At 37.8% G+C, this 10,375-nt stretch overlaps 1 protein-coding gene across 1 annotated transcript in view; it reads left to right on the forward strand.

Moving 5' to 3' along the window:
- The window catches only part of LOC121269664 (transforming growth factor beta-2 proprotein-like), an 87,829-nt gene extending 78,570 nt beyond the window's left edge, over window positions 1-9,259 (forward strand). Inside the window, exons 7-8 of the mRNA XM_041174454.1 lie at window positions 4,138-4,291; window positions 6,187-9,259. Coding sequence (XP_041030388.1) covers window positions 4,138-4,291; window positions 6,187-6,345 — 313 coding nt within the window. The 3' untranslated portion in view covers window positions 6,346-9,259. The remainder of the gene's footprint in view (window positions 1-4,137; window positions 4,292-6,186) is intronic.
- Window positions 9,260-10,375: the final 1,116 nt, after the last annotated feature.

Consider the following 10,375-nt stretch of genomic DNA (forward strand, 5'->3'; position numbering starts at 1 on the left):
TGCTCACCATGACTGGGACTAGCTTCATATTCCATATTTATTAATTATATTTAAACTCCATCAGCTGCCATGGTGGGATTTGAACACATATCCCCAGAGCGTTAGTGTGGGCCTCTGGATTACTAACACAGTGATATTACCACTATGCCACCATCTCCCCTATAACCTGGTAACTTGGTTATCCACTTTTATAGTTTTATCTATTTATTATTTCTGCAGATCTCAATAAACTAGTACAGTGATGTTATCACTATACCACCACCTCCCCTATAAACCACTTTTATAGTTTTATCTATTTATTATTTCTCCAAATCTCCCTAAACTGTCTGCAGATTTCAATTTCAATGATTTAAACAATTTGATGCTCTGAAAAGTACAACCAGTATTGTAGAAATCCCTTTGTTAACCCCTTAGCTGAACTCACTGTCTACTTGTTTGATATTTTCCTAATTTCCTAGTTTCCTAATTTCATTCTTTATTGCTCTCGTCTACATGCATTTTAGTGGTTATCTTTGTTGTTAAACCGTTTCTTTTCCTCATTGCTATAATTTTTCTTTCTCCTTCCTTTGCCTCTATGCCCAAAGTCTCACTACTATCCCCCCTAACCTCTCTAGTGTTATTTGGTTTGTGGTATTTTACCCTTTTTCTTTGCTACTTTTGAGGTCTTCCTTATCTACAGCTAACCTCTTGCAAGCCTAATTAGTCATCAGGTGTCCTAGTTGGTCAGCCTTGTTTGCCACACCTCCTAACTTGCAGATTTAATTTTGCCTTGACTATCTAATTAACAATCTCACAATGGCAAATGAAGACTATCCCTTCTGTACATCGTTCACCTTTCTCAGAATTTGCCCATGCCCTGGAAATCTGAAACCTTCTCTCATGCACTGGTTCTTGAACTAAACTCTGATGCCTATAACATTTCAGTCCCTGGGTGAGTTGAGCGCAAGGCACCAGGAGTAATGCTGCAATACTATCCTTGACACCTCACTCTGTAGTTTAGTTACTAACTTCTCAAATTCCCTCTGAAAAACCACTCTTCCCTATGTTGTTAGTTCTGACATGAACTATAACTTTTGACTGATCACACTCTGCCATTGCCTTATCATGTGGAAAGCAACATACTGTTTGGGACTAAGTTTTGTTTAAAAACGCCTGTCCAGCCCTCTAATTATGGGATATCCTACAACAGTAACTTAATTGCTGCCCTCATCGATCTTATTATTTTTGCACCAGTAATGATTTGGTTTTTCTGTGACTACTCTCCCCTGTGCTACCTTCTTTGTCTCATAGCCATTAAGTATATACAGACATGAATGCAATTTAGTGCCAGTTTTGTCCAGGAATTTGTCCCATACTACAGAGAAACATCTCTGGCCAAGTAGACAAAAAGGCTGTTTCAACAAAAAAACTTTAAACATTGCTGATGGATGAGAGAGAGATTCAATCTTAGGAAGCTATACACCCCATCCCTCAAAGTTTTAAAAGAATGCTGATGGGATATTGGATGATGAGTGGCTTTTGTGCTTGGAGAATGGGCATTCCTCAGGAGTAAGGATTAAAAAAGTCAACCTGCTGAAAATTATAATTCTACTCATTATATGACTTTGTCAGTTAATTCTTAGAAAAATATTTCACAAGGAAAAGTAGTTACATAATAAAAGGACAGTGTTCTTTGCTGAATTAGGTGTTTGTGATTCCATATATAAAACCTATCTTCTTACCATACTAAATATTTAAGTGCTTATCGCGCCCTTTAATTTCCCAGGCGACATGCTTCATTTTCTTGCCAAAACAGTGGGCAAGTAACCCATTGCTAAGAGTCTGTTTATATGACTCCTGAGCCAGTCCCGAGCGGTGACTGAACCATCAATTTCTCCTCCTTTCATATAGGAACAAGCCTAACCTTTGTGCTGTGGCTACCTCTTATGGCCTGGATGAGATTAGAGAGGCTGCTTTGTGGGAACTGTGCAATCTTAACCTATATTGTATCTTATACTGTTGTAGTTAGTTGGAGCAGTAACAGACAGCATCACACTACTTTTTAATACAGCAGAATTTTCTACCTGTCGGGCGAGCGGTGCAGGAGTGGCCATGGGCAGGCGCAGACCCGATCAGCGCCCCCAATCGGGTCCGCGCCACCATTTTATGTGGGCGGACCAATTAAGGCCTACCCCCAACATGATGCGAACCCAGAAGCGCTGTGCGCTCCATGTGCAGGCGGGGTGGGTTGCCTGAGTTGGGAGTGAGCTTTCGCACAGATCTGCCTCAGGGAGATGAATTTGTGTGTGAAAAACTGAAAAAAAGATTTTTAAAAATATTCGGACATGTCCCCTCATGTGAAACTGTTACATGAACTGTGCATTAATTTCAATAAAAATTTTTTTCCTAATTTAAAATCATTCATGAAACTTCATCCCGCTCATGGATGAGGTCCCATGAAAAATGCGAAGGTCGTCTGGGCTCTTTGCCTGCCGGCCAACCTTAAGGTTGGATGGGCAACTCTGTTAATTATTTTAATTGACAGTTAAATGGCCTTAGTAGGCCTTTGACAGTTCGGTGGGCGCACACCTGACTCAGGTGCGTGCCCGCCGAACTGAAAGTCTGAAAGACGCGCGGTGACTTTGGGACGCACGCCCGACATCACAATGCATTACTTTACACCTCGGCGAGCGGGCCCCGCCCCCACTCATCGAGCCAAAGATTCAACTCATCAACTCAGCCAGCTATAAACATCAAAGTCTTTTGCAAAAATAAATTGTGACAATACTTCAAGGTTTCTGTGCTAAAAGCCTTAGTCAGTCGGTTTTCTTTTTGCCCGAAAATAACCAACATAGCAATGACTAAAATTTCAAAAAATATTCGGTAATGAAAAATCTTCTGTAAGCAATCAGTTTAATAATTTCATTTCAGATTACTACTAGTCAGGCTGGAAAGTATTGGAAGTGGATAAGGGCTTTTCATTCTCCTGGATGCCTTTCTGGAGGATAAATTTTATGTATGAAAGTGTTTGAAATTTACACTTTTAATTTTAATGAAAATGTAGGCATTAGCAGAAACAGAAAATACTAATTGTACCACATCTCATTTTTCCCACTCAAATTAGTAAAGACAGGCTAAAAGTGTGACATACTTCTGTTATATGTTTTCACAATTTGCAAAACTTATATTTCATATTTTGCAAGCTTTCACCAGCCTTTTTTAAGTTTAATTTTATTGATCTGATAACATGATAAATGCAAACAAGTACCTTTCCAGCTGGCACATAGCTTTGGTTTTCCAAAGAATATTTAGGGCAGCTTCAGGCTATACTTTTACTGTGATTATTTGTTATCTTTCATCTAAACAGATCTGATTTGTGCTGATTAGTTTCTGTTCCACCAAAGCTGGGAAATACAAATAAGAAACATCACCTGTTATGTAAAGCAGCTATCCACAAGAGTACAAGTGAGATCCACAAGAGTATAAGTGAGATCCTACATTAAATTCAAAATATTATGTTCAATAGTAGATTTAGGAAACTATTGAACTTCAGTTGCATTTCTGACTGAATTCACGCAAATCAGCTTCCTCAATGTAGTCACTGTTACAGTATAGGAAACACAGCAGCCAAATTGCACCCAGCCAAGGTCACAGCAAAGTAATCAAGATGAGTTCTGACCAACACCTTGTACAGGAATGATGGAATCTCCTTTGATTTGTACTCTATCTCTTTGTTAATGCAAAACATGATTTTGTTTGCCTTTTTTTTGTAGCCAAGCGCTGGGGAGATAGCCCTATAAATTTTTCCACAACTGGTGCATATTATCCAATGAATCTTGCTAGGTTTAAAAAAACCATACAGTTTTGAAATGTTTTTATTTTGTAACTAATATGATACTCCAGTCCTACACCAACATGCCCCCTGGAATGGTCCAGTAAGCCACTCAGTTGTACCAGGTGTATGAAGCTCAGGGCAACTAGGGATGGGCAATAAAAACCAACATTTCCAGCCACACCCGCATCCTGAGAATTATAAAAAATACCTGCTTTAGACGTACTGTTGCATAAGTCGGAAATTCAGGAGAAAAGGGAAAAAAGAAGTAAAAACTGAAAAATAAAATCCTGTCACTTAAATGTGAATTTTTGTCTATTGAACAGAAATGTGCAGGACAACTGCTGCCTACGCCCACTATACATTGACTTCCGGAGAGACCTAGGCTGGAAATGGATTCATGAGCCCAAGGGCTATCAGGCTAACTTCTGTGCTGGGGCCTGTCCTTACCTGTGGAGCTCAGATACTCAACACAGCAGGGTAAGTATTGTCTGTGACCGCACAGACATAATTGCACTATCATATTGAACAGTTTAAACATTTTTGGTCTTTTACAATGCTGTTAAATTGTACTTATGCCATCCAGTTTGATTTATTTTTGCACAGTCACAGATAAAAGAGCTGCATGTTATCTGTATTTTCTGCACTCCATTTTTAAATTAAAGATGTGTGAAAATGGACATTGCTCCATAGAAATACGTAAATAAAGATCAAGCAATGCAAATGCAATTTTATCATCTAAAATCTGAGCATTTGTTTGTGAAAGAGGAAAGAATTGAAGTCTGGCCTACCTTGGCCCAATTTCTATGAAATTAGTTTCTAGAATTAGGAAATGTTGTCAGGCTGGGAACAGTATCCACTTTTCATCTGCACAGTGCCCTGTAAACTTAACTGTTCTGGACTCAAAATAACTGGTGAGAAACCACAATGCAGTTGGAAAACTGGATGCTTGACAATACAATCCAGAGTACAGTATAATCATTTACAATCAATATAATCAACCCGAGTGAGAGAACAGCAATAAAATGTCAAATCCTTGTCCTTGGGCTTATCATCATACATGTCTGAGGCCGCAAACCAATTATTAGGACTGTTATTAAGGTAATCATTAGTAAAAGGTAGTATAGGATGACTTTTTCAACCAATCTGTTATATGAAACTCCATTAACCAATCATGTTCATTTGCAGCGAAGTATCGATTCCACAGGGTTCCAATACAATAGTGTTCTTACTTCATGTTGTTCCTGAACAACTGTACCTACTTCATTCTGTTCCTGTAGACAAGTGTATCAACTCCACACTATTCTTATCTAACACCCTACTTGCTGTACCCCATTTCCATACAGCAGGGTTGCCCTTCCACATTATTCATACAGCAGTATATTTATTTCATACTATTCCCATATAGAAGTCAACCCATTCCACACTTGTCCTGTAAAGAAGTATCTCTACTCCACATTGTTCCAATAGAGCAGTACCCCTACTTTGTACTCTTCTTCTAATTTCCATCATCTGAACTATTTATATTAAGAAAAATCTCTATTTCAGCCTGTTCCTATAATGTTGCGCCCCTAGTTTTCACTCTTTCCATATCCCAAAATATTTTTATCACCAGGTTGCCCATTATTTGGCTTATCCTGCACCAGTTTTATAAAACCATTTTGAAACTGATAAGCAGGAATTCTGAGGTGTTAGGTTTTATCCTGTGGGCAGTGGCAACTTGATGGTAGTTAAAATAGTAAGTCAAACTCATTGAGCCACCAGTATTTAGGCAGTCACTTTGAAAACATTAAACACTGAATTTGATTTTGAGTCCAATCTGCCAAATGACTTTCAGTTTATTTAAAGTAGTCCCCATTTTTTTTTAAAGTTAGGAAATTAGGTTTATAACAGAGCCCTGTTTTATCCCTAGGAGACAGTGCAAATATTTATAGATGCCAAAAGGTGACATACTGTAGTAATGGCAAAATTTACTTCAGCATTTCACACATTGCCATGGATTTATATTAAATATTTTCACTGCCATCTGTGTCCACCAAAAGGGCTGAATTTTCTTTAAAAGTCAAATTCACCCTGTATGTGGTATCTCTTTTAATGGTGGAATGTTACTATAAAATCATATTTCAGAATTGGACATGTTATGGTGTTAGAAAAACTGCATAACAATTCTCTTTTGCTTATTCAATGGGTCAATGGTCAAGCTGCAAAACTGCCTTTGTCCCAGTATGGCAGTATTTATTTAGGCTATTTCTCAAGTGACCATTCACTCTTTGTTTCAGTGATATATAAACTTCCTAGCAGAATGACCCCAGGCCAGCTGACTCTGTTTTTCTAAAAGATTATTGGCAGACTAAATGATGTTTTCTTTATTTCAGATACTTAGTCTGTACAACAATATAAACCCTGAAGCGTCTGCCTCCCCTTGCTGCGTTTCTCAAGACCTGGAGCCACTCACTATTCTCTACTTCGTTGGCAAAGTTCCGAAAATTGAACACCTCTCGAACATGGTAGTTAAGTCTTGCAAATGCAGCTAAGAATGAATACAACTCCCCTGAAAATCCCAGGTTCATCAGTGTTAAACAAAAGAACAATACATGGTACTAGTTTGAACTATTTGGAACATTTTTTTTCGTTTAACTACCAACAGAAGCAAAAGGAAAAAAAAATGTACATTGAAGGCTTTATTCCTATCCTTCATCTACTATTTTAGTGTGATAGATGAGACACAGAACCTTTAAATTTAAACAAAAACACTGGAAAAATTGTAAGTGTTAATATGTGAAATAAAAAGAGTCCCACTTAGTGGAAATGCTGTACAGGTCCCGTGCCTTACTTGATCTTGTGTATTGTTATGCAATTGGCATCCTATATACTCCTTTCTTAGGGCACCAACAAAGTCAAATGTATTGCTGATATGTTCATTGAGGGGATGTGTTATTGGGTGAAGTGACAGGAGACGATAACAAACTTTGTAATCAACACACAAGTATGTACTTGCTGTCAGTCAAGTATGATACTGGCCTAGAGAATGCTAGTGATTACAATTTGGGCCTAAAAATGAGTACATTACAAGTAAGAAGGAACATGAGGTGGAACACTTAGCACCCAAAAGTTAGCATGCTTGGAGGAGAGGTGTCCAATTAAGATAAGTAGATGCATTCCTGAAGAGAGAAGAGATTGAGTGAAATGGTGAGAAGGCTGAATGTTAGGGTTTAATTTTCAAAAAAAAGGACAGACTTGTTAGACATAATGCCCTTTCCACTAAATACCATATATTTTACTCTCTGGATTAGCTTTAACAAATTCATAGGCATAATAGCCTGGAAATTGTAAACTCTACTCCTGGTGCAGTCTTATTCAACAGAAGTGTTGACTGGAGAATTATCTGTGGAGGTCGGCATGGTTGATTTCATTTCCCAGCTGTTAAAATCAATGACTGGAATATCAGGAATGCCATAACTTGCTACATAATGGCAAACCTTTCTTTCTAAAGCATCTTTGCTGATATTTTCCACTGTGCATTGATTCTGTACTTGCATTTCCAGATAGTAGCCTGAAATTGTGAAACTTCACTCAAGTGAAGATCAGAGAGCTAGATGCAGGATCATTTTTGGGACTCATAATATTCTAACCTTTAGTTTTAATATCCAAAAACGAAAATTACAGCAACTCAGGCACACTAATCTTTCCACCAACTCTTCAATCTTACTCCTGCTGAGCTAGGTTGCACATCAGGAGCAGACTCTTACAACTACAGGGCTAATATATTTATGAATTTGCAAAAACAAATGCAGAGAGCAAAAAATGGGTGCTTATGTCCTTTGACATTTCTGTTTCTGGATTTCCATATTTCAGCTTCATCTTTAGGAGTAGTTAAGGAAATAGCCCTTCCTCCCAAATGCCAGATATGATATATGCTAAATTATATTGGCTTTATCCTTCCTCTAAATTAAGCATCAGCCCAAAAATTCCAACTCTTCTGTTTTTAAATCTACTTGTGTGATGCTTTTTTGTTATCAGTTACTTATGAGTGAACAGTTAGCAAACACAAAAATGAAATGTGTACAGTATTGTTAAAAATAAAGAAAATAGCACAACAATATGAAAGTGATGCTTCTGTTTACACCAAGCGAAATGTTTTATCTGTAAGGGCAGCCCATAACTATAACACTCATCTGATTAGAATACTTGAGTTCCTTTTTAGGTTAGGTACAGGCCAATAATAACAGTACTAGGACAATGCCTTTTTGGCCCAAGGCTGTATTAGGGATGCTGTAACATGTTGCATCATGGAATGAGAGAATGTGGGTCTATGTCACAGAAAAGAGAAGGAAAACCGTAGGTTTCATAGTTCCGCAGAAACTGCATTAAAACTCCTATAGTTTTAATAGAGCCCTTTCATAGCTTTACGAATGCTGAGATAGTCCTCTTTCCCAAGAAAGTTTCCTTTCTTCCTCAGACTGTATAGCAATAGAAGGAGAAAGAACATCTTCGGGAAGCACTCTGTGGGAGGGTGGACCACGAAGCCTGCTGAGGGCTACAAGTGAAAGGACAGTAGATCACAAATGTTGCCCCCTCCTGTTACACTGAAGTTTTGTTTCTTGGTCAGGAGATCCATGTTCCAGTCCTGGACTCTAAACAATAGTACACATGTTGACTGGGATTTCTGAGCTATATTTGCTATTTTGGGCGACCTAGCCCTTCTGCCATGACCAGCAAAATGCTGTCCCCTCGGAGAGGCATTCAATTTAAATCCCAGACAAGAGACAGCAGAGTGACTACAAATCCAGCTAGATGACTCATCACTAGAAATGCTGACTTAGAATGTTTAACCCAGACAAAGTTGTGGGATAAAAAGAGAACTGGGGACTGAGACTAATTAGATAATTCCTTCAAAGGGCTGACAGAGGCATATTGGGCCGAATGCCTCCTTCTGTGCTGTATGAGTCAATGAAAAGCTACTGGGGGAGAGATTGCTTTACACATTGCTCTAGTGATGTTTCTGGTGGGTGACTATGGAGCAGCATTTATGGTGCAGTTGGAGAACAGCATTCATCACCTCTATGGTTGCACCTCCCAGCTGAGAAGGACAACATGAACATGGGGTGGAAGGACTTACATAGGGAATTATGAAAAGTCAAGTTTGATTAAACATAGACCCTATATTATTTCCAACATTTTAATTCAGATGTCATTTTAATAGTAATTTCAAGAAGTCTTACAATGCTAAACCATGGGAATATCCCTCTGTTGTGACTATTTCCATTCACTTGGTAAGTGTAAAGTAAACATAACGTCACTAGAAAAATATGCAAGAAACTGTGTGCTAAAATTTCACAAGTTAACTCATGGAAATAAGCAGTGACCTTTGACAGCTTCCTTAAGATATACAGTGGAAAATGTGCTGATGTAGTTGTCTAAATAAAATAAATATCCAGATCCCCTTTATTACTTCTCATGACTCACTGATGTGTATAGGACATTCATTTAAAACCATTTGGAAACCCCTACTTCTGTGATGCTCATCATACTAGATGATAAAACCACGTTACCTATTTTATAATACTGTCTATTCATTTCAGATCTTTTTGAATTGTTGAACTAATTCCCATATGATTTTCATTGTTCATTGGGATATAAAGAGTGAATCATTTTAAAGGGCCATTGCCTTCAAGAAAAAAGTCACTGGCCAACTTTTTTATTTGGCAAAGGAGAAGACCCATGCATCATCTTCATCATTGTAATATTGCCTGCAAATGACACAATGATACCTTTTGGCTGGATTTACATCTATGAGGTAATTGTGTCAGACAAATGAAAAAATGTTTGCCAAATACTGTTTTCATGAAGACAGTGGCCTCAATTTAGCTCGAATCTAACACTTTTAAACATCATTTGAAATTCACAAAATATACATTGTAGATAAATACATGAAAATAGCTTCTGACATCTGGAATGCCAGTCGTAAGCACTTTTGTCGGGGATAGCCTATCTTTAACTCTTTAAGAGTGTCATTCATTGTGGATAGTATGGGATCCTATATATGAATGGCATATTAATTTGTCTTTTAGCTCCAATAGAAGGAGATGGGATGCCAGAATGTCGAACTATACTTGATTGCGCTGGACGCAGCCAAATGTTGAATGCTTTTTTTAGAAAAAAACGTATCTCTGTATTTTGCTCAATATTTCCTTCTGCTGTTTTTTTTTTGCCCCATTAGGATGAAGTTCTTTTCCTCAGGATTGCACTGATACTAGTATAAAGCTTCCTCTTGTAATGCTGACGTCTTTGAAACTATTGTTTTTAAAAATTGTACACTTATTTCTTGATCCTTAGTAAATGTTGGACATTTGACGATTTTACCACTTGGGTGGGAGGGTGGGTGCTTTTTCCTTGTTTTATCTTTCAAACGTACATTTTGGTCAAACATACATATTTGTTGGCTAATTACTATGTATTTTAACACATGGTATGTCTGTGAAGCCTGCAAATTTTGTGGTGCTCTAGTGGTTAAATAAATTATTTCAGTTTTACTTTTTTTGGCAGTCCTTGACTTATTATAAA

The sequence above is a fragment of the Carcharodon carcharias genome, chromosome 2 (assembly GCF_017639515.1).
Source record: "Carcharodon carcharias isolate sCarCar2 chromosome 2, sCarCar2.pri, whole genome shotgun sequence".
In the NCBI taxonomy this organism is placed as follows: domain Eukaryota; kingdom Metazoa; phylum Chordata; class Chondrichthyes; order Lamniformes; family Lamnidae; genus Carcharodon; species Carcharodon carcharias.